This window comes from Mycosarcoma maydis, chromosome 21 (genome assembly GCF_000328475.2).
Source record: "Mycosarcoma maydis chromosome 21, whole genome shotgun sequence".
Classification (NCBI taxonomy): Eukaryota; Fungi; Basidiomycota; class Ustilaginomycetes; order Ustilaginales; genus Mycosarcoma; species Mycosarcoma maydis.
The window spans coordinates 55,560-78,838 of record NC_026498.1 but is presented as its reverse complement, the minus strand read 5'-3'; the positions used below and the strand labels follow the sequence as shown (position 1 = coordinate 78,838).

General features: G+C 54.4%; 8 protein-coding genes across 8 annotated transcripts; 4 read left to right on the top strand and 4 right to left on the bottom strand.

Annotated features, from left to right (window-relative positions):
- Positions 1 to 850: 850 nt before the first annotated feature.
- UMAG_06004 (putative adenosine 5`-monophosphoramidase) lies at positions 851 to 1,370 on the top strand (the record flags this gene model as incomplete). Its single annotated transcript, XM_011394082.1, has 2 exons — positions 851 to 1,151; positions 1,246 to 1,370. The coding sequence occupies 2 exons, from the start codon at positions 851 to 853 to the stop codon at positions 1,368 to 1,370; spliced, it is 426 nt and encodes a 141-aa protein (XP_011392384.1).
- Positions 1,371 to 1,491: 121 nt separating this feature from the next.
- On the bottom strand, positions 1,492 to 2,283 carry UMAG_06003 (putative prolyl isomerase Ess1; the record flags this gene model as incomplete). Its single annotated transcript, XM_011394081.1, has 4 exons — positions 1,492 to 1,651; positions 1,739 to 1,851; positions 1,948 to 2,193; positions 2,278 to 2,283. 4 exons carry the CDS (start codon positions 2,281 to 2,283, stop codon positions 1,492 to 1,494), a joined length of 525 nt encoding a protein of 174 aa, XP_011392383.1.
- Positions 2,284 to 4,217: 1,934 nt separating this feature from the next.
- Positions 4,218 to 6,425, top strand: UMAG_06002 (uncharacterized protein; the record flags this gene model as incomplete). The annotated part of the gene is made up of 1 exon (XM_011394080.1): positions 4,218 to 6,425. The coding sequence occupies one exon, from the start codon at positions 4,218 to 4,220 to the stop codon at positions 6,423 to 6,425; it is 2,208 nt and encodes a 735-aa protein (XP_011392382.1).
- A 1,070-nt stretch (positions 6,426 to 7,495) lies between these two features.
- Positions 7,496 to 7,681, bottom strand: UMAG_06001 (uncharacterized protein; the record flags this gene model as incomplete). Its single annotated transcript, XM_011394079.1, has 1 exon — positions 7,496 to 7,681. One exon carries the CDS (start codon positions 7,679 to 7,681, stop codon positions 7,496 to 7,498), a length of 186 nt encoding a protein of 61 aa, XP_011392381.1.
- A 2,510-nt stretch (positions 7,682 to 10,191) lies between these two features.
- Positions 10,192 to 14,322, top strand: UMAG_06000 (uncharacterized protein; the record flags this gene model as incomplete). Its single annotated transcript, XM_011394078.1, has 1 exon — positions 10,192 to 14,322. The coding sequence occupies one exon, from the start codon at positions 10,192 to 10,194 to the stop codon at positions 14,320 to 14,322; it is 4,131 nt and encodes a 1,376-aa protein (XP_011392380.1).
- Positions 14,323 to 14,807: 485 nt separating this feature from the next.
- On the top strand, positions 14,808 to 16,505 carry UMAG_05999 (uncharacterized protein; the record flags this gene model as incomplete). Its single annotated transcript, XM_011394077.1, has 1 exon — positions 14,808 to 16,505. One exon carries the CDS (start codon positions 14,808 to 14,810, stop codon positions 16,503 to 16,505), a length of 1,698 nt encoding a protein of 565 aa, XP_011392379.1.
- Positions 16,506 to 17,405: 900 nt separating this feature from the next.
- On the bottom strand, positions 17,406 to 17,849 carry UMAG_05998 (60S ribosomal protein uL23; the record flags this gene model as incomplete). The annotated part of the gene is made up of 1 exon (XM_011394076.1): positions 17,406 to 17,849. The coding sequence occupies one exon, from the start codon at positions 17,847 to 17,849 to the stop codon at positions 17,406 to 17,408; it is 444 nt and encodes a 147-aa protein (XP_011392378.1).
- An 883-nt stretch (positions 17,850 to 18,732) lies between these two features.
- UMAG_05997 (uncharacterized protein) lies at positions 18,733 to 21,750 on the bottom strand (the record flags this gene model as incomplete). Its single annotated transcript, XM_011394075.1, has 1 exon — positions 18,733 to 21,750. One exon carries the CDS (start codon positions 21,748 to 21,750, stop codon positions 18,733 to 18,735), a length of 3,018 nt encoding a protein of 1,005 aa, XP_011392377.1.
- Positions 21,751 to 23,279: the final 1,529 nt, after the last annotated feature.

Sequence of the window (23,279 nt, the reverse complement as noted above, 5' to 3'; positions counted from 1 at the left end):
ACTTGAAAGCTAGGCTAGAATCTCGAGGCGGACGAGGAAAGGTACGAGGCTTTGAGTGCTTATGGATAGAGACTGGTTTAAAGCGACAGGATGGTCGGTTGAGATCTGGCTGATTGGAGGTGGATGCCGCCTTGTATGCGTGGGTTCTTGATGATGACGGGATAACAATGGCTGTCGATGGTGGTGAGCGTGATTCAAGGGACACATTCGGCTCAGTTCGACTATTGTGCGACTCGAACCCTTTTCTCTCTCACTCTACCAGGATCGGGATCAAACCAGCCAGGTGCATTTCTCTTGCACTCAGACAGCCGATGCTTTCCGACTCCCGTCTTGATTAGCTGTGCGTCGAGGCTGAGGCTGAGGCAGCTGTAAGTTAGCAGCTGTCGATGACTGTACCCTCACGTTCTGTACGCATTCGTGATTTCTTCTTCTATCAACTGACCACGCCTTGAAAGCTGCAAATACACAATAACACTCATTCTGTCCATCGCTGCCAAATTTCACCGCGCCAACGTGCCTCGCCGCGCGAAGCTGTCACGTGACTTATAGAACGCCAATCGGTCTAACAAGGTCGCTGCAACCGAAACCCCCGATGTCGTGTGTCCTCCACTCACGACTCGTGACTCGAGCGTGTGCAGCCAGGTGCGTGATGGATTATCCATAAAACTTGTCGGCCTGGACCATCGCAGCGACGGTTCAAGAAGCCGGGGAATTATCAAACAAGCGACAAGAGCTCTACTGAATCTGGTTTTGCAAGCCATCCTCACACCAAACAACATAGCCATCGCGCGAAAGCTGCTCAGCGTCGCCCACCATTTTCGCCTTTGCCCCCACGCGTGCTCTACTCAAGATGGCTGCCAAAAGCGATGCCAACTGCATCTTTTGCAAGATCATTGCTGGCCAGATCCCATCGCTCAAGCTGTACGACTCAGAAAAGACGTACGCATTTCTTGATATTGGCCCCATCTCGGAGGGTCATGCTCTTGTGATTCCCAAGCACCACGGCGCCAAGCTTCACGACATTCCCGATGAGCACTTGACCGAGCTCCTCCCGGTTGCTAAGAAGATTGCGATCGCCACGGGCGCCGAGCAGTACAATGTTTTGCAGAACAACGGCCGCATGGCTCATCAGATGGTCGATCATGTTCACTGTGAGTACATATCGGAAACCGGACGCTTTGGTTGCAAAGTGCTTACTGACTCGCTCTGTGCGCTCACCTGATGCGCTGATGCATTTGTGGACAGTCCATGTGATCCCTAAGCCAGACGAAAAGCAAGGTCTTGGCGTCGGTTGGCCTGCCATGCAACCTGCTAAGGAGGAGCTGGCAAACATTCACGAAAAGATCAAGGGCCGTCTTGAAAAGCTCTGAGCGTGAAGCACACATTTACTTGGATCACACGTGTACGAGATGTCGAGAGTAGTTGATCCACATAAGATTCATAAGTAGACTGAGAGGCTGAGATTGCAGCTGGTTCTATCGTCCAACATACTCAGGCAGTGCGGTAGATGAGATGCACGCCGCTGTCAGTGTCGACGATGCTGCTCAGCTCGCCCGGCTTGAGACCGAAAGCAGCATCTTCAAAGGGCTTTTGCATCTGCCCACGCTGGAAGAAGCCGAGATCGCCTCCGGCCCTTGCTGAAGAGCAGTCTCTATTGAAGAGATAAAGGTGCGGGTAGAAGAGGCTGGAAGGTCAGTGCTTGATTGAGAGGGTAGGGGAGAGACAGAGAGACACGTACGAGTGGACACTAGCGAGCGAGGCAAATTTGTCTTTACTCGAGTCTTGCTGGAGTTCTTGCTCGAACTTTTTGAGCTGCTCGATGGCATCCTGTTTGGATCGCGTGATGTTGGCCTGTAGAAGATACAAGGGTCGTCGCAGGTTAGGTTGCGATGGTCAGCGGCTGAGCAGTGTGAGCAGAGGGATGAGTTGTAGAGGGATCGTGCTTACCTCCTTCCAGGAACTGGGTCTGCGACTGCCAGCATGCTTGATGAGCAGGTGACTGGCTCGAACCTTGTCCGGCTTGTCAGCCGCACTACCGGGCGCGTTGGCCGGGTCGAGATACTTGGCACCGGGAAGCGAGCGGATGGACTCTTCGGTGTGGCCTTGGGGGATCTCCCATGTTGACTGTTGCGAGACGTGGTCGTAGAAGTAGGGCAGACGACGCGAATTGCTGAAACGGATCTCCCACTGAGACTGTGGATGGGGGAGCAAGTAGGACCAGTAAGTACGTCTTTGTACGCTTTAGCCTGTCGCCGCTCTTGAGCACGGTGGACTCACCGACATGCTGGATGTATGAGGCAGTTGGAATGCAAAGAAAAGTTCCCTGTGCGTTTTGTGGTTTGTCAGTATCCAGTCTTGGCGGTCCTGGGACGGTGGAGGAAACCCTGTTCAGCTGGACCGAGCGCGATGATGAACCCTTTACGCCAAATTTTTGCCCATGTGCTCGGGCTGGCAATGTGTGAAAGAGTGACCTCACACAGTGCGAAAACGCGCTTGCGCACGAGATGCTCTCAATCGTGAATCGTGAAATTTGCTGACCCCAATTTTATTGAGAATATCTACAATAATCGTGAATGGTGAATATATACGTGATATCTTGGTTGGTTGCTCTTACTCTTACTTTATTGAGAACAGCGAGAAACAATCACGAATCACGAATCACGAATCACGAATTGCAAGTATTTTGTTCGTTCTTGCATCCACCCACGAGGCCAAAGCCGAGAGCTAAGCGAGCTGTCTCGAACGTGGTTTCACGAAAGTTACAAGGGTGTATCAGTGCCAACCGCTCCTCCATGTCACACTTTCTGACTCAAGGGACCCTAATCGTGAAAAGGTCAATCACGAATCGCGAATGCAGTCCAGATGCATCGCGGCATACAAGCTGCTGGTGCAGAGGGGTCTGCGCGGTTCGAGCATAACAGCAGAGTCACGAGTGTCACCCATCGACAGGAAGCAGAAAAGAAAGATGTCGGGGTTGGAATTGCTCCGAGGGGTGTTAGCCTGCGTTGCTTTCTCCCAGTTCACATTTGCGTGTTGTTGACACCTTTCTCGTGCAACCACCGACGCAAGCCTCGGTGGCGCACTTTGCACCACACACACGCCAGACTCACACGTCACACTCATGACCCACCCAGCCAGCCACTCTCAGCCACTCACGACTCGTGTCTCGCGACTGTTTCTTGTCACAATTTTGGCCGGCGTATGCTCTCTTGAACGAGCTTGAGCTTGACAAGATTCCCATTCCCACTTTCAATCAAGAACCGTCCCTGTGTGCCGAGAGCGTAATGGCCGAGTTTGGCCTTTTCGTCCTCTTCAGTCGTGAGGTACAACCTGTGCAATCACGAATCAGCTTAAGCCGAGTGTGCTGTACTGCACTGTATTGTATTGTACTGTATTGTACGGCACTGTATTGTACTGTACTCGGAACTGTGGCTGCTGCTGCTTCTCCATTTGCCGATCGTTTCGCTGTCGGCGGAACCAACGTGGCTGCTTGCTGTCCATCTCGGCTTTTTACATGCGCTCTGTCTCACCAGCAGCATCGTTCACCACGCATCGAGATGGTTGTATGCGCTCCAAGACGCAGGATCGACAAAGCATTTGCACCTCATCCGGTGCAGAGGCTGTCGCGTGGTCGGTAGGCTTGGCCCCTCTCACCTTATTGTCAACTCGATCTTGATCTCATTTCATCTCGACTCTGCTCTTGCATTCTATGCGCGCCTTTCAACGCTATCGTCCACCGCTCTCGTCTCGATTCCACTCCACCACAACCTCGACTGCTGTGTTCCTCAGCCAACCACTTGGCCCCCTTTACACCTACGACGACTGACATTGGAGAATCACTAGCTCACAGATCCACAACCGCCTATCATCTTTGCATGCATACGCTGCCGGGACGCATAGATCTGCTCACGTGTAGCGTTGCAACGGCGTCTGGGGCGAGTAACTTAGCAACAGACCGCTTGATCTCCAACCGCAGGCGCTGTGGTCATCTGCAACCTTGAACACCAAGCGGACCAAGCACATGCATGCGCAAATCATCTTGTACTCCTTAGAAGCTTTTCGGCACCACCCTTTCTTTAATCGCCGAATACACGCGTTGACGCCTTTTCAGTCAAATTGAAGCAAGCCGAGCAACACAGTGCCCAATCGTGAATAGCGACCCAGATTCGTGATTCACGATTTCCATATAAAGCTTGGCGAGCTTACCTTCCGAAGTCATGCCCGACCTTGGTCGTCGTCGACCTCCCACTTTCGCATATTCCAACCCGTCACCGGTTCCGGTTCCGGCTCACCTCACCAGCGTACATCAGCATGCTCCTCATGCCCTTGTCAAGCGACGCTCTGCTCATCAAATTCCACTCACACTTATAGACCACAACACCACTGACAACCAATTGAACCCAGCTGCGGCTGTCCACCACTTGCAAGCCTCGGTTCGCTGCCACAAGCCGTTGCCATCGGTGCCCAAGGACGTCGATGCGGACGATAGCCTCGACTACGACGGGACCGAGCTTGTTCATCACCCTGAACCCTCCCCCCTCGATCAAGCCGACTCTGACCTCTCCAGCGCATCCGCCAGCGCATCCGCCAGCAGCACCACTTGCACAACCGCCTCGTCGTCCATGGAGTCCAACTGGCACGAGACTTCGCTCCGCAACCAGGTTGCAAAACTTGACATTCACTACTCCGACGTCGACCTTGCACAGACCGAGCCGCCAAGCGTATTTGGTCTTCGCCGTCGAGTCATCGCTGCTGCGCTAGACCACGTCGCACACCGCAGCCTCGATGATGCCTCTGCCCAAGTACCGAGCAGCCCCAGGCAGTTCCAAGACAAAGGCTTGTCGGACTGGCTCACAGCTCAGCAGCCCAACAGTACATGGAAGCCAAAGTTGCTGCGCAAGAAAATCTCTTTCGGAAAGAAGCAAACAAAGCCAGCTTTCGCTGTGGCATCTTCCATCTACGATACATGCCAAGCGTCGCCATTCTCAGACTCTGCCAGCCGCAGACGAGCTAGCTCCACCTCTGGCTCGATTTCTTCGCACGACAAGATGCTCAAACGCGACAAGGAGCTCACTGAACGCGAAGTCGATTTCGACCTGGTCGTCTTGAGCCGCTTTGAAACAGCCGAGCTCAAGATGACGGTCTACACTGAGCATCGCCAGGGCAACTGGGTGCTCAAAGGCCCTGCACCGGCTGGATCAACGATGCTTGACGAGCCACCTCTGATTTACAGCGCTTGGGACTGTGCAATCGACAGTCGCGCCATTGTCCAGCGCAAAAAGTTGCGTTCATACGTTGAGCTCAGCGATACTACCTGTGCAGTGCGCTGTACAAGCTGTAGCAGTGAACACGCTCAGCATCTCGGAAACCCACCCGAAACGTATCGTGTCCACTCGGGAGCCACAATGGCCTGCAAACACTGCCAAGGAAGTGGCGCTGTACAGGCAACCTACGTTGTCTGCGTCACACTGCGCCAGTCGAATTTTCTGCCACTCACCATGCCTGTACGCCACCAGGCGGGCAAACGGCAAAACGCATTCCGTGCCTACCTGCCAAGAACGACCAAAGCCATGTCGCATATCGACGTACTTCGCATGCGGTCTATCGAAGCTGTGCGCTCTTGCGCACTTCGCGTGGGTCGTGCACATCATAGGGAGCACGACGCTCGACTGCTCATGGCCAAGGCTGTGCTCGAACGTCGTAGCTGCAACAGCGTCGCCGTGATCAATCGAGTCAACGGCCTCTTTCGCACGTTCGACGTGACCGATGGCGGCTCGGTTCGCGGTGGCGCCGGTTTGATCGAAGAAGAGAGCCGTATCATTGAGACGCACGAGCTGACCGAGGCGCTCTCTCGACTTGCGATCACTAGGATGATTCACCCAGAGGCGACGTACAAATTCTTTGATTTGGAACTCGTCGACATGGCCACGTCCAAGAATCTCAGCTTGACCGTAGAGCAGAGCCGATCGCCGAGTATGCGGACCATGGGCAGCAGCGGTGATGAGTCGTATTCACCATCGGCCTTTTCGTTTTTCCATCGTGCTCAGAGTTCGAATTTGTACGGTAGCAGCGGCTCGCGCGATTCAGAGACACTTCGCGGAGTGCACCTCAGTCATCCCGTGCCACCCACGCGTGTGCCTGATTCGGAAAGGCCGCATCGAGGGCATAGCTCCACCAAGAGTGTTTCGCAGACGCTCTCATCGGCCACTTCATCATCTGCATCGTCGCTACGATCCTTCAATTCTGCCCAACAACGTGCAAGCACTACACCTGACGCCAGCAGCTTTGGCATGCTCAGCAAGCCATGTTCCATGGTCAAGAGTGTTTCCACAGGCTCCGCTTGCACTATGCTGTCTGGTAGCAGCAGCATCTCGGCTCAAACCGCGCAGAGCTGGCAGACAGCTCCTGCGCGCCAGCCTCAGTAGTTTCTCGCTTGTATCGCTATCGACAAAACGACGTGAGCATGCAGCTGATCGAGATTATGCGAGAACAAATCGCCACCGATGGCGCCGGCGCAATTGTTGACTATCATCTACCAGACGGACGAGGCAATGTAAACGGCAAGGCAGTCATGGGGGACACTTTTACAGCCAGTTAGTGCGGTGGTGTGTGGGCAACTGGCTCGATGTGATTCACGATTGTGTGTTTCTAGCTTGGTTTGGTCGAAACAGCATGCATCACTGACTTGTGACTGCTTTTAGCCATGGTTGGAATATTTTTTTAGCACACACACAGGTATACGGCAATGGGATGTTTTTGTTCGGTCTTTTTTTTTCTGTTTTTCTGCCTCTTACAGTGCTTTCTAAACTGAAGCAGCTGACTTTGTCCTGACTTTGTCGCGGTCTGAAACGGTCGCACGCCAAACAACACGATGAGGAAGATACAAGGATAGTATTACACTATGACAACGCAGTGGTGAGAATAGCAAGGAAACAAGAGGTAGAGAGCAAGGTGGAGGAGAGCGAGCGTTGATTAGTTAGAGTGTCAGTTGGCTGTGGCTGTCAATTTCCGCATTTTCCATCCGAGACATGAAACAGACGCGATGGTCAAGTGGTTGAACTTTGAGGATTGGCCCGTTCGCGTTCGCGCGACGCAACGCGCAAAGCCCAAAGAGACGTGTTGACCAGGAATGAGGGTCGATGCATTCACCTTTACCAGACGTCGCCGGAACATGTTTTTGGAGTGGGGCATTAACACGAGAAAGGATAGGTGGGACGAGGTGTGATGACCGCATGGTGGAGGCTGATGCACGAGCAGACGCGCGCGCGCGACGCGACTCGGGAGCGTGAATCAAGGTCAAGCGACAGGATGGAAATCATACTCACGGGATCGACGACAAGCTATCACACGCAACGACCGAACTGCCACAAAAGGGAGTGCCGCCCCATCTTGACGATGCCACGATGCTCGGGCTGATCGCTCGCGCGTTGGAATGCCGTCCCAAAGCTCGCACGCACGGCGAGGGCTAGACGAAGCAACCGAAACGCGTTGCGTTTCAAGCCTTGTTCTTGGGGTTCTCCTTGGAGGCAGCCCATGAGGTAGCAGCCAGCTTGAAGCGTTCCTTGTGTGCGAGCTGAGGTTTCTCAGTCTTGAGCTTGGCGAGCTGCTCCTTCATGTACTTGTTGTACGCCGAAGTCTTGCCCTTCTTAGCACCAGCGGCGGCGGTCTTCTTAGGAGGCATTCTGGAGAAAGATGGGTGAGTAGAGATGTGATCTGAAGGAAGAAGGTCGAGATGGAAAAGCCAAGGACCGATAAAAAATTGTAAAGAGGATGGTAGAGAGAAGGAAGGGGGAGAGAAAGTGGTTGGGATCCGAGTGGTTGCGATATTTGAGGAATCTAGCGAGGAAAAGGGGGGGGGGTTGGGGGGCATCGGGTTGAGACATGTCTGGTTGGACAAAGGCGAGACACGACAGCAAATCCATTCGAGAAGCGCCGCGAGCCGAAGCACAAATGCAGGTCAAAGTGCGAAAAGCCGCCAAAAGAGAGAGCTCGCCAAAGGCGGAAAGCGCACCCTATTGCGACCCCACACGGCGACCACTCTTGATTCTTGATTCGTGATTCGTGAATCGTAGACGAGTCGAGCGATGGATGCGCGTAGACCAGAAACGCAGGTCTAGATGCATAAGCCCACCTGGGCAGCCTGCATTGCAGCGACGCGACACAAAAACGAACCCTGATCAACTGCAAAGCCGTGTCCCCTCGTTGATAGCTCGAAGCCGTCATGAAAACGAAGCTATTTTACGCCGTTTGTTGATGAAGAGCATACGGCGTTTTGTTCAGGCCGCATTACAACTGAGCACCGAAACCAACATGCACGAACAACTCGATGCGGATTACAAGCGCGAGGAAGCGCTACGCGGCTCGACAAATCCCCAACAACAACGCGCAAACCAAAGCTCGTCGCGTTTGCACAGCCGAACAATACAATCACGAATACATTCACGATTCATATTCGTGGCTGATGACTGTGTTCCCAGTCGTGTTTGGTGATTGCGAGGCACCACCTCCTCATTCCGATCCATTTGCTTCACACTCTATTCAATCGTCACATCCACAGAGCGTCAAGATGAAACACGATGGCTTTCTTTCAAGATCGGTAAACCGTCGTGAGTTGCTTGTTGAAATGAGCCTTGTCGCTCAAACGCAATAACAAGCTAGTCCTCACCTGTTCATGAGATACAATCAATTTGCAACGGCTCTCTCTTTCCTCTCCACTCTCTCAGCTAGTGCTCGGCCCCGGTTGAAATGTCGTTCAAGAAGGGCGCTGAGTACGCTTTTGATCAGTTGGTTCATGGTCGTTAGGACACCAGTTGCAGAACCAGAAGCGGACGCTTCAATTTCAGTCACGAGTCCCGCCGTGTCAAGGGGCCACAAGGGGCCACAAGGGTCCACACAGCTCTAGTGGCTGCTTTCGCATTTATTTCAAGGACAAGCAGCTCTGCATCTACTAAGGCTCCAATAGTGCATTCCTCGAGTGTCAAACGCTGCCAGCGTCGCGTCACGAAACGAAAATCGTGAATATGAAGAGGTTAATCACAAATTCGTCGACTTCGACTCACCCACTCACCCACTCACAACGCACGCCTCTCGCGGTTTTGCTTCCATTGTGCTTTGCGAATCGTGAATCGTGAATCGTGAATCCTGCTCGCACGCGTCTACAAGCTTGTCATCGTCAAAGATTCACAAAAGACCTCCTTAGCGACGGTATTGGAAATGCAGCAGACTCGCAACCATTCTTGCAAGACAGGCTGGGATGTACGTCTCTCTCTTGCGCGTGTTTACCTCCTTGATGGTCGCTAGCGCTGCAAATCCTCATCGATACGTGCGAGTGAAGAACCCATCGCAGACCATCGTCAATGTCCGGGTCAGCTGTGCGCTCGTTTGCCGAATGTCGGTCCAAGTGATCACAGATGTTGCACAGATCACCCGATGCAAATTCGCTTGCTGAATGCGCTCGGCTCTCTTCCGATCGATTTATTTATTAAAGCTCGTTTCGGATTGGATTGGACTGGATTCATGGTTCTTAACGTAGCCAAGGTTCAAGGTTCATTCACGATTATTAATTGCTGCGCAGCACAGCAGCACAGTAGTATTCACGATTTGTTTCCACGTCGGACCAGTCACGAGTCGTGAGTGTGGGGGTTATCAAAATATCTTTTTTTTTTTTTTGGTCAGGTGAGCGAGCTTCTTTTGCACAGTGGAATCACACATTCCCCCGCCAAGTCATGAATTGGCCGACATCCACGACCGTTCCCGCAAAGTCACACAAGAGCTTTCACTCACACTCACGACTTCGATCAGCGTTCAGTCTGTCTTCGGATTCTTGCGCTTGCTCCACATCCTCAATCTACGTGATACTCGTCCGCAACTCTTTTCTTATTGCGAGCTTCTTCATCTTCGTCGCCTTGACCCTGCGCCCATCACCATCCGAGCACTCATTGCAGTGAGCAACGAAATCTAGCCGCACCCACCTTATCCCCGACGTCACCAGTAATACCTAACCAGTCTACCAGTTCCGGACATCTCTAAACGCTTCTTGTCGTCCACCACCACCGCCAACAACAGCCTGTACGATTCACCTCGACGTAACTCCTATTGCGACTTACTACTGTAGGCGCATTTTTGAACGCAACTCACGCAGTCCGTCGACAACACATCATCTTTGCACCAGGGTGCCGTCAAGGCAATCGCATGGAGCCGCCAAAGGCTGTTCCGCTTCAGATTCCCTCCGAGGATGACGTGCCCTTGTTCGATCCAATCGGCCTCAGCGCATCGCTCTCGGCCGACGACTGGCACAGCTCCTTCGATCTCGGCAGCGTAGCAGCAGCTCGTCTCGGCATCGGCTCTCCCCCATCTCAGGATAGCTCTGGCTTCCTCTCATCTTCCATCGCTCACCTCGCTTCCTCCCACTCTCGTTCTCGCAACAACACAAATTCGGACACCGTAGCTACCTCACATTTACCACATCCATCCCCCGAACTCACTGGTACTACTCACAACGTCGTTCCGCAAGCCGATCATCTTGCACAAGATGACGCTGCAAAACGAGGCAGAAGACGTAGAAGCTCAGCAGCTCATAATGATGCTTCGCAGTCTTCCGCAGCGGTTCTTCCTGCTGCACTGCCACAGAAAGACACCTCCGTAGGTTCCAAGGTCCGCATGTGGTGGGAGCGAAGTGCCGCTGACTCACCGCAAGCCGACTCCAGTGACTCTTCGGTAGTCGAGCGCGAGCCTCCATCCGCAGCCTTACCACCTCTCTGCACTGACACACATACCATCGCACCATCCGCCTCTACAGAATCATCCGCATCAAACGAAGCTTCGTCGCCCATAGTCCGTTCGCCTGCTGCCGACTTTCTCAGCGCCTTCTCCAGCCTCAATAGCGTTGTGCAACCCGCTACCTCCTATGACAACCGCTCCCTCTCGTACAGCCCACCCCGGTTCGGTTATCGCAGTCTTGCCGCCTCCTTCATGCGGGACGATACCCACAACGGCTCCGCGGCAGCTTCCAGCTTCGGCTCTTTGCGTGGTCTTGGCAGCGTCGCAGCCCAGCTCTACGACGCACAGCTCACCGCAACTCCCAATCCACAGCCTCAAACCGACGACGAGGGCGCACGGGTCGGTCCTGCCGGTCGTTATCTTCTTGGCAAGACCATCGGCGTTGGCGGCTTCTCCACTGTTCGCGAAGGCTGGGACCTCGAGGCGCAAGGTCCAGCAGATCCAACAGCTCCCATTATCGACGGCCAACGAAAAGGACGCAGAGTGGCAATCAAGATTGTCTATCACAATCGCAACCATGATCGCCAGGCACAAAACTCTCTCGACCAACAGCCACAGCAGCAGCAGCAGCAGCAGCAGCAGCAGCAGCGTCACAACCACCAACACTCGCAAGAGCTACGCATCTGGAAAAGCTTACCCTCACATCAGCATTTGTTGCCATTACTGCATCACGAAAGCGTCACTCTCAACACCTCTCACGCCGACCACCATGGTGGAGATGCACACGCAGAGCTTCTCATCATGCCCTACTGCGATCAGGGCAACCTGCTCGACTTTGTCCGTAGTGAAGCAGGCGCCAACAGCCTCATCTTCCCTCCCAAGGGCGGTCTACTCTTTTCTTCACAAGACCAGAGAACCAGCTCAGGTACTTGGGTTACTCCAGCCTCGGCGCGCTCATCGACGCTGCTGTCACGCAGCTCATCGCTTCGCGCCTCGATGGACCATGCGTCCAGTCGCCGTTCCGGCTCACGCCCAGGATCTGACTTTTTTCCGGCTCGCAATGCTGGCTCTTCGCACACGCTGGGCCGCGTCGCCTCGGTTTCGGCTGCCTCTCAGCTTCGCACCATCCCGGCAGGCCAAGAGGCTTCGTCGGTCGCGTCATCACCCAGCTCTGCGGCTGGCAGCGTATCCAGCGGCTCCCGACTCCTTCGCAGAACAAACAGCCAAACACCGCGCAGCCAAGGCGTTCCCATCGATGCGGCCCGCGAGATCATGCGCCAGCTCACCTCCGCCCTCAGTACGCTTCACAGCAAGAGTCACATCCTACACGGAGATCTCAAACTCGAAAATGTGCTCGGACAGGACCAAACCTCGTGGAAGAAACGCCAGCGGACTTGCACTTCTGGCTCTGACGGCGATACCCACGCCAAGCAGATGTGCAGTGGCCTCGCCGATTCTGTTGACTCATTGACCACAGCTTCCGTCTCCTCAAAGCATACGCTCGACGTAAAGGACGCAGTCATGCCGTGCTGGCGCATTGCCGATTTCGGCTTGGCCCAAGTTTTGGATCCAAACCATGTCAAGACCGGCATGACAGGAGCATCCGCCCTTGTACGCACTCTCAAGGAGGAGGCGGACATTGTAGATACACCAGGATCGCCGAGTCGAAAGAAGGCTGTCAAGACGAGTCGCGGAGGCTCCCTGGCCTACACCGCCCCCGAATTTCTCCGCGCTCAGGGAACGCCCGGGACTTCGAGCCCAACTCCTTTCGAATTTGCGGACGAGGATGGCGATCTGCCTCCAGAGTCGCCATTTGCTGCCGACATGTGGGCACTTGGATGTATTCTTTACGCCCTGCTCAGTGGAAAGTTGCCCTTTATGGATTCTTTCGAGCCACGATTGCAGATGAAGATCGCCAAAGCACAGTGGCAGCTTCCACCGAGGCTGCGTCGCCGAGCAGAGAGGCTCGCAACCACGTCAACGAGCACACTCACATCACAAGTCAGCAGATCGAATCATCCCCTCTCTGCGGACCGTTCTACATCGGTCGGACCAGCAGATGTAGCTGATCGTTTCGCCTTCAGCCAGCAGCATCGACCCGTCTCTGGTTTGCCACGCGGCATCGACAGCAATAGTACCTTGGATATGAGTGCGTCCTTGCCATCTTTGCTTTCGAAAGAGAGGCAGGTAACTGAGCCGGCAACAAGTGCACTTGCTAGAGGTGTCGTTGCTGTCCACTCTGACCAAGTAGTAGGCTCAGCTCCTGGCCGCGCCGACCATCTCGAGAGCTTTGAGATGAATAAAGTTGCAAAGGCAAGGGCGGATGTGAACGAAGATCCCGAGTCGGATGAGGACTCAGACATCGACCCTGCCTGGGACGGTCTCAGTTGGGACCGTGCCGCTGCGAGACATGTGCTGCGAGGCCTTCTGGAGCCGGACCCAAGGAGAAGATGGACGATCGAAAAGCTGTGCATGAGCGCGTGGATACGAGACGAACGGGTAGACCCCGCGACGTCTACTTCGCCATTTCCGACAAAGCCTGCGCTGGCCGATGCTTCTGGACTTGGAGCCAACCCCATTGTCCCGACGCTCGCATCAGCACCGATGTCGAACTTTGATAAAGCCAACATTGAGGACAACCCGCAGCGCACCGAGCGTGGGAAGCGCTCTTCGAGTCTCGCTCGGACTCGCCCGACACAATTGGTGCACGACGGTTCGAGATCCGCATCTTCTTCGGCGCATTCACCTGCTATCTCGGCGGACGAGGAAGACGGCGCCAAGAGACGATCGCGGTCCAGGTCGCGTATTTCGATCCAGTACCGCGACTCGAGTCGCAATCGCAGTACTGATGCGAGCGGAAGCTCCACACCAAATCGAGAACGCGACCACGCTTGGGCAATGCACCATCTTGCAAACTCGCTCACCTCGCAAGCCCACCCATGGACCCACACTGCTGCTAAGGAGCGCTGCGACAGTCCGGCAGAATCCGAACGACGAGGTCGCATGCCTAGATCAAGAATGGCCGATCTCGACGAAAATACAACGTGGAACGGAGAGCAAGGCGCCAGCAGTGATAATCGTGCCGGTTCCAACGAGACCTCTTCTCTGCTTAGAGCGGGTCCGATTGCGATTCGAGGACGAAGTCAATCGAGGAGTCATAGCCGCCATAGTAGAGAGTCGGCATCTCCGGAACGGTTTGGCCAACGCTCCGTCTCACGATCGCGATCGCGGTCCAGCTTCTCGATTTCGCACGAAGCCGGAACCGGCGCAGGGATCTTGTACGGGCGTAGTGCAGAGCCGCAACCCGTCGTCGCTCCCATCTTGGCGGATCAGACGCAGGCGCAGCGTTCATCGACGGCGCGCAGCCGTTCGCGAGCGCCTGATGCATTGACACAGATCCTGGATCGACAACGCTCCAGAAGTCGCTCACGAGTGCGCGGCAATGCCGACACGGCGCACGTCGATGGCAATGGCATTCCAAGCCGCATTACACATTCGCTGGACACAGCCGACAAAAGTAGGTATGCACCCACTTCGGCGAAAGACACAGAAGCATCTGAACGAAATTCAGAGGCGCGAGGGCGGGCGCGCGACCGAAGATGAACAGCCGTCCTTTACCTTACGCATCAGATACCCTTGTATGCCATCCAACACCATTCTATAGCAACACTGGCATGCGGAACGTGACAATCTCGACTCGATCGTGTTTGCTTCTTGGCTGAAGGTGGAACTATGACAGCGAGGCGCTATTGCGCAGCTTATTGAGCAAGCGACTACTCATGACTGGACTATGATGTAAAGTCTGAATACGCAATTTATGTTAAGTGACTGACATTCTATTAATAAAGCGCCGCCGCATACGTCCACGCGAGGGAAAAAGCGACACCTGTGAGCACGGTCCCTGGCCTAAATCACGAACCAAGTTCGTCACAAAGTGTCCCAGACGGCGTGCTCCAGCTTCGCCTCTTCTGTCTACGTTTCTCCCTGCTTTCTTTCCTACGACGTCTCTTCCAACACGCCACACAAGCAGCCTGTCTCATATGTGAGTACATATAGCAGGTCTCACCATGGGCGAGGCTCCATTTGAGATGCCTGGTCACCGGTGGGATCCAGACAAGAAGCGATTCTTCAAGATCGCGTCAGGCCCTCAAAGCAAGGCCGCCTCGGCTTCACATAGTAGCGGTGCGGGTCCAACGCTATCGACTACAAATAGTACACAGAAAAGCAAGCAAAGACAGGCAGTGTCGGCAGAGGAGCACTTTGCTTTTACTCCGCGTCTGCCCGCAATCGATGTTCGCACCCCAGCTCAAAAGCTTTACAACATTCAGAGCGCTTTCCAAGAGGCAATCTTGGACCCTGTGACGCTCAGGCAGCACGCCAGAATGTCGGTCACGGATAGACAGGTAAGCGAGCAGGTGCGGACAGAGGCCACCTACTCACACCTCGCTCTCTGCACTGCCCAAAGCCCTTTTTATCCTCACCAGAGACCATCAAATGTGTTGGATCTGCAGACGGATACAGACGGCCGCTCCTTAATCGTTGCCGACAGCAATGTCGTGGTGCGGATCATTCCGAACAAAGATGTCTCTGATCTGTTGTATGGAACTCGCCGACAGCAAGAATCGCCGTTCATCTGGACAAGCTCTCAGCGAATTTGGTACGGCGCGTTCGAGGCAGATGGAACACAGACTGGGATCATCTCCATACACAGCCCTAAAAGTGATCTTGCCGAGGCCAATCATCGCAGCCAGATCTCTGGACAGCGATCATCTTCGGCTATAGCCGACGCTGTCACATTTCTCGATCACGAACAGCCTGAGCGCCGTCATGGCCAAGATTGCTGGGCTTTTGCCGAGATCTTTCGAGCACCACGCGATGTTGAGATGACGAGCAGCGAAGATAGTGCTTGGTCAACCAACCAGCCAGGCTTCGTCTCGTATGCTCTTGCGACGGGCAATGTGGTTTCCATCCGCGGATATAAGCCAGATATTCTGAGTCGCAGAATCGACCTGGTGTACGATATCGCGCTCCCCGCCCAAAGTGATGTCATGGCCCTGACGTTTGATCTCGATGGCCATGTCCTGTATTGCGGTACACGGTCTGGTAAGATCCTGGCCTGGCCTTATTTCGCTCAGATGGCTGGATCAATTCCCATCGTTCCACCGATCGCGATACCATTCGAAGCCGAAGGATCCGTGACAAACATAGCCATCGTATCTGCCACCGAGCTGCTCGTTGTACGCATCAATGGGAGCATCCAGCTTGTCGATATTGCCACTGGTGAGGTCAAGCAGCGATATCTGGGGCATGTCAACTCATATCGTTACAAGCTGGCCTTCGCGGTCGACAAAGAGTCTCGGCTCCTGGCCTTGGCTGGAATCGATAGTCGGGTCCGTGTGTGGTCGCTCGACTCCCCGCTACCACTTGGTACTTCGACAACAACCTTAACGCCTGCCTTGCACCCTTGTCAAAGTCACAGCGAGGGACAGGGGCCGGAAAACTGGAAGCTTTACGACGAATCCGAGGATCAAGCTTTCCTCGACGCGCATCGTGGCTCGGAAGGTAATCCCGGTATCAGAAAGGGCTCGACCTTGAGCACCATTGCCTTTCCTCGCCACCCGAACGTCCTTCACTGGCACCCACGATATCCCTACGAGGGTCTGGATCCACACGAGGTCCAAGCGGTTCGTGAAGCGCAAGGTAGTGACTATCGTCCACCGCAGTCGCAGTGGAAAGACCTCTTCGTTGGAGCCGACGAATGGCTCTATCAATTCAGATTCTTTTGATCCAGTGAATCTTTCATCGCGGACGGCAATGAGAAATAAACCATAGCAAGTTTGCGAGATCACCACCGCAATGGACACTTAAGCTTGTTCCATCCGATTCACTTGCGTTGGTCAGCTTTGTTTCACAGCGATTAACACGGGCTTAGAGCATCAGGGCCAAGTGAGATTGCAACTTGAGTAAAATGAGTTGAATGCGAAGAGGCTGAGCGAGATTCGAAAGCGCTGAGAGAAGAGGTGGAGAGGTGAAGAGGGGAAACACATGTTCACTCGGGAAAGAGAGGGAGTATGGGGGAAGCGGGCGATCTTGTGCTGGTGAGTGGAAGCGTTCGCGTTCAAATTCAGCTTGGAACAGCTCAGTTCACAGTCAAGCAAGCGGAGCAAGGAGCACAGACTAGAGGCGAGCGCCACCGCGGCAGGCACTGATGCGAAGCTGCGAACGGCGTGGAGGGCTGGATGGATCGAGCATAGCTTGGGCTGCAGTCATGCGAGCACGAGCGGTTCGTCCAAGAGATTCGCAACCCCAGCCACGCAACGTATGCATGCAAGGCAAAAGTGGCAAGCGGAGCGTGACCCAAAGCCTAATTCGAGGCTCAAGCGGCTCTGGTGGACAATTGGGTCAGAATGAAAAAGCAAGACCACCAGAAGAGTGGCTGGGATATATGTGGGAGGGGAGAAAAAATCGTATGATTACACGGGGAACAACGCGCACGTGCAACTGGCGTGTGATCGTATCGAGGCGAGTGGGGTGTGGGGGTTTTGGACGCGAATGTGAACGCGTGCGAGCTGTAGCTGAGCCTGTCGAGGTAGCGTGCAATACAGCCGGTTTTGAGCAAGGAGCGGGAATAGCAAGACGAAACATGACGACGCCTGCTAGTGAAGCCAACGCTGGGCGTTGGACGATTAGATGAAGCCGATACGGTTCGAGACGTCAAGTGCGTCCTGGTCCGGCGTCAAGCGCACAAAGGCCTTCTTCTTGCCATCTGGGCGAATGAGCGTGTTGATCTTGGCGGCCGAGACGTCGTAGAGCTTCTTGAGGGCGCCCTCGATCTGGCGCTTGTTGGCAGCACGGTCAACGATGAAGACGAGCGTGTTGTTCTCCTCGATCTTCTTCATGGCCGACTCGGTGTTGAGCGGGAAGAGGATCGTGCGGAACGCATCCATGCGAGGAGCATGCGGCACGCTCTTGCGCGGGAAACGAGGGTTCTTGGCCAGGTCAAGCGTCTTGGGACGACGGAACGTGGTGTCGGTGCGCACCTTGCGCACCTTGGAACCCGACGTACCCTTCAGGGCAGCCTTCTTGGCAGCAGTGGCCTTAGTCGTCTGGGGCTTGTTGGCAGCGGGCATCTTGATGAATGGAACGAAGCGAGCGCTGATCGGTCGAGGAAGATGATGGTCTTGAAGCATGCAGAAGAGCCAGACGGTCCTCTCATTCATCGTTCTCCTGCCGCCATATCAAGAAGAGTGCAAATCTGAAAATGTTTCTGCAACCTTTCCACCTTAACAACTTCAAAATCGAAAATTTAGCCCGGCCGAACCTTTAGTGTCAGGTGACTTTTCAATTTTTGGTTTTGACTTTTCGAGAGATCGCAAAATCGGGAGAGCCCCATCTCGGAACAATTAAAGAGTGTTAGAGCTTCATTTTCTTGATCCGCCACACTTCGACGTGCGAAGCACGATCGGCTTAGCACAGCATACGTGATTCATGATTGTCACAAGCACGAAGTGATCAACTGATCCTGGTGACCCCAATACATTAAAGTGTGGTAGTGTACATTCGTATCAAAGCCCCCGCTTTTTCGCCTCTTAGAGATGCAACTGGCGCGAACAGCGGCTCTGTCTTTTAGATTCCCTGGTGGGCCTGGGGCGATAGCCTAAAAAGTGTTTTGTTGAGACTCGTGACTGATGCTGAAGCAGCTCAGCCATCAAGTGTATCTGGCTTCACTGCCCGCCGCTGTATGGGCCTTGTTGGCCGTACGGGTTTGGCTGATTGGGAGGATATTGCAGCGCGGGAGCTTGATTCGATCGATACTGGTGAAGCGTCATGGAAGGCACTCCGCCCACTCCCTGCAAGCTGTGTGCGTGCTGAGCTTCCAGTTCCAGTTGCGCTCCAGTCTGCGCGGTCAAAGGAGCCGGATATGCAAACGAAGGCGATTGCAAAGGCTGCGAGTGGTACATACTAGGTCCTTGCGCCATTCGTGTCTCGGAAGCTCCTTGCATTACAGATGCGCTAGTGCATGGGCACGCGTGATTGCGGCTTGCCCATCGAAGAAAGTGGCTCTCCGACTGACGTTGCATTCATCGTTGCTAGCAAGGGTCGACCAAATGCTTGCGGTGCCATTCGAGCCTGTTGGCCTGCTTCTTGCTGGTACGCAGCGTTGTATCCGTAGCCGCCACTGGGCTGTAACACGCTTGGCAACGGCAAGACAGTCTCGGATCCAGGGCTGTACAGCATTCCAGCGACGGGCATGCGCGATACCAGCGGCGAGTTGGCTTGTTCTGCTCCGCCGTAGCCCGTGGGCACAGGTATCAATTGTGTCGAAGCTTCGATCTCGCTTGTATCCGAATTGCGTCCGTGATAGCGCTTTCGATCTTGGTCGAAGTAATCACCGCCTTCGTCTGCGCCCAAGAGCCCAGTTACACCAGAAGGTGATACCTTGGCTCCGTAATCCGAAGAGCTTGGCGATAGAAGAGTCGCGCCCGTTTGCAGGTAGTTCGATGGATTGTATCCGGCCGGTCTCTCAAAATGCTGGGAGGCAGGTGATCCTGCTGCTACACGAGACGTCACCGCACCGGCAAGAGACATCATCGAAGCTGGTGCACTCATGCTGGCGCGTGAATGAACATGCTCGTACGTAGAGATCTCTAAAGCCATCGGTGTCGCGTCTGCCCCTGGTATCACCATCCTTCCGGCCTGTTCCTCTGACTGAATCCAATCTAACAATTCTTTGATGCTCCTGCTCGAGCCTGGTTCATCACTGCCGCCTCCCCCGGACCCGCTTGAACTTTCTGTGTTTGACGAAAGCTTGGAAACTTCGACAGCTAACCTCTGTTCGGCAGAGATGAGGGCGATCCAGTTGGAGCGATGACGCAAAAAGACGCGCACGATGGCATGCGACATGTGCAAGTCAGCTTCCGAAACGTGTTGAGAGTCGAGCTGTCGCCATGTCGTTGCGGGACTGATCTGATCGGCTCCAGCTCTACTCGGGCCTGCAATCCTGGACTGTGCAGAGACGGCCCTTGTCGGGTCGGTAGCATCTGGACCGAACGAGCGTACCAGCGTAGCCGTTGCATACCTTGCATACATTCCCAGCTCGTGCACATGATCGATTTCGCGTTTGCGCAGCCTCGCCTTTGACTCTTGCTTCTGCTTGTTGCGTACAGCTGCCGACCAGCTTGGCTCTTGCGAGCTGCGACCAATTGAGCTCGACGTCGCTTCTCCCGCTGGTTCCTCCGACACACGTGTGGACGTGGGGCTCGTCAGAGGACTCGCACCGAGTCTCGACGCAGAGACCGGTATAGATCCAACGTTGGAAGTCACATCGGCAAGCACACTGGTAAGAGCCTCCCTTTGCTGCATGACTCTCCGATGATATGCCTTCATCTTTTCGCGGTTTTGTTCAACGCGGGCGCGCTTGCGCGAGTCAGAATCCGATGCCGACGTCATCGAGAGAGGTCCTGTCCCCGAGCCAAGCAGTCTCCGGGCCAGGAAAGGCTGGGATCCCTCCTGCGAGCTTGAAAGGGAACTGGGCGAAAACATCTCGGTGGGCGTGGTGGGAAGCGAGCTGAAGTACGAATGGGCTGAACTGCCTTGTGCTCTTCGCGAATGTAGCGTCATGATCTCTTCTGGCGTGATCATTGTGCCGTCTTCGGAAGGTGATTGGCCAGGTGCTCCTTCAGACCAGGAAGCATGTGATTGCAACGGAGGGCGCAAAGTCAGATTGGTCGACTCGATGTCCAGAGCCACATTGTCGTTCGACATAGTCCTGACTCCTGTACGTCTGCGCGTGTGCCAGTCCGTGTCCGAGGATGGCACAGAAGCTCCAGAAGAGACGCCGCTCATCGTTTGCGCACTGTGGATGGGTGCCTTAATCGTGATCGAAGCTGGCGTTGAAGCTGAAGAGGTCGAAGTCGAGGCCGAGGATAATCGGCGCGAGTCGATGTAGCTCACCACTTTTTCGAGCGGAACATCACAGCGGATCGCAGGGTTAACAGCAGCGGCAAAGAGGTCTCTGCGTCCTTTCAACTCGGCTGGAATGAAGATTGATGTTAGTGGCCGGCTGAGATCCGGTAGTAGCTGCTGCATCGCGTCACTTTGTGTTGTAGCGTTGGACGATGCTCGATGCATCGTCTCAGATGATGCCTCGTCAGAGCTTGAAGAATGCATCCCGGACGCCCGTGGTTTTCCGTGACCAACGGCGTCCTGACTTGCTGCCGCCGGCGTGCTATGGTTGAAAGGACTCGTGACAGCCAAAGTTGGTGACCATTGTTGTGGTGCTCGTGCCGCAGCACAACGGATGAAATGATCTCCAAAGTTGGGAAAGACATTCCTCAAGATCTGCATCTGAAATGTCAGATTCTCCAGTAGAGTGGGCGTCGCCATCGAATACGCCTGACCAAAGAGAAGCGTGCCGACGCAATTATGGGGTCCAAGTCGATCGCAAACTGTCCGTTCGCTGATAAAGTAGCGAATAGACTCTTGCAACAGCATAGTGAAAGTTTGATACCACATTTTTTGAGCTGCCGCTTCCCCAGCTGATGGCAGGTCTTGCAGAAGGCGATATGCGCCTAAGTCGGCTTTTGCGATAGCCGCAGTCGTGACCATTGACCCAAAATAGTCTTCCAGAGGTCGATCGCGGTCGGCCGGCTTCCCTTGAGCCTCGAGCAGCACCTGTTCGTAGATCTTTGTGTCGTAGTACTCAGCCACGCGCAGAAAGTCCTCTGGAGACGTGGGAAGACCTCTGTGCCCAGCCATGCGTGGCCAATGACTTGTGTCGATGCGAGGCTTTCCCAGCACCACCCATTCATCGTGCATGCGCTGGAAGCTGAAGCCGTACAAGCGCGCATCTATGTACGACTTGATGTCGACTTTGCCAAAGCAAGGGTAGTAAATCTTATGGACTATCGAAACGTCGGCGACGCTGTCGGCGGGCGATCTGGAAGATCCTTTGGTGGAGGTCGCTTCCTCCTCAATACTGTACCGCGCTGAAGTTGAAGACGAGAGATAGTCGCGAACATCGTCCGACATGATGCTGATCTTCGCCTGTCTGCGAGTAGGCGAGATAAAGGAAGCGAATCTGAACGTCTCCCAGCCTCCTGGACTTGAGAGACTTGAAAAGCTGTCGGTCGTGGTCTGGTCAGTGTGGTCAATCGCAGAAACAAGCCGGGTGGAGGGGAGTCACACTTAGATGGTTGCAAGTAGAAAAGCAGGTGTTGTGTCACCAGCATCTGCACTCGAGTCAGACGAGCTACAGTTATGCAGAATGGTGGTGGAAAATGCTTTTGCTGGTTGATTCGGTCGGTTCAGATACCGTTGGGCCCCGTCAGAGATGGTTGCTGATCCAGCTCCTCTCCAGCTGCGAAGCCCCAATTACCGAGATGGGCCGTCAAAGACTCGAGGAGAAGCACAATTGCACCTGCGACCAGAGACGCAGTGTGATGAGCTTACGCAACGAGACTTGAGAGGACAGGTTGAGGATACGTTGAGTCGCGTTTGTGGAACGGGTCGTAGAGGTCGTAACTAGGTCGTCAGCGCTATTTGCTTTGTGATGCGAAGGGTGGAGTACAGAAGGGGAAAAGTAGGCGAGCGGGTAGACGGTTTCGGGCCGACGCTGAAAGTAGCAGGAAGAGCGAGAACCAAGAAACGGACGCTTCAGTGGCAAGACTCGATATTGAGCTACAGCCGAGGGTGGCAACCGAAAAGCGTGGGCGGAAGAGGGTCTTGAGGCTAGTATGTTATAGGTGGGCAGACAAGCTCGACGCGGGAAAGCAAACAAACGCCCGAAAGATGAATGATGCGAATGGCACGAGAGAAAGAACAAAAAGGACAGCGCCACAGCAAAGGGCTTGTACACGCTCGGAGCAGTGCAGCAAGGCAGGAATGAGGTAGTGGTAGACAGAAAGAAAGAGAGAAGTGTGACGAAGCAGATCGAGAGGGAACGACTATGCAAAAGGGGGTGGAGGAAGTTGCATGACAAGGAGAATGACGTGCATGATTTTTACCTGGGAGCACCGTATTGCAGGGCTGCAACCATGTACGAAGTGTAGCGACGAATGGCTGCTAGAAGCATCAGAGGCGGGACAAAGACGCAGCGGCAACGGTCTGTTTGGACCTACAACGCCGAGATCAGATGAGACGGGGAGGGCTTCAAGAGCAAGATCCAAGATGTCAGTAATACGGAGTTATAGGCGAGGAATTACAAGGGAGATGTCAATCTGTGATATGGCCACGGTTCCTGGTTTTGAACAGCGCCGTGGCTTGAGCGATGGCTAAATCGCCGGTGTAGCTGGAAGAAGAGGGAGGAGAAGGGAGATGGGGTCGCATGTAGCTCCAGGATAAAACTGCACTAGAAACGTTGACGGGAGCGGATTTTGAAACGTCAACTCAACTTGGGAACGCGAGCGACCAAAGAGCGAATGGAAGCGCCGAACCTCGAATGGTGGCAGGGTAGAAAGGCGACGATGGTCGCTGCGAAGGAAAGTCTTTCCACACGTACAGGATGTACAGGATGACGAGACAGGTAGGACGCCATGTCGACGGTTGCGGTTGGTTCTACA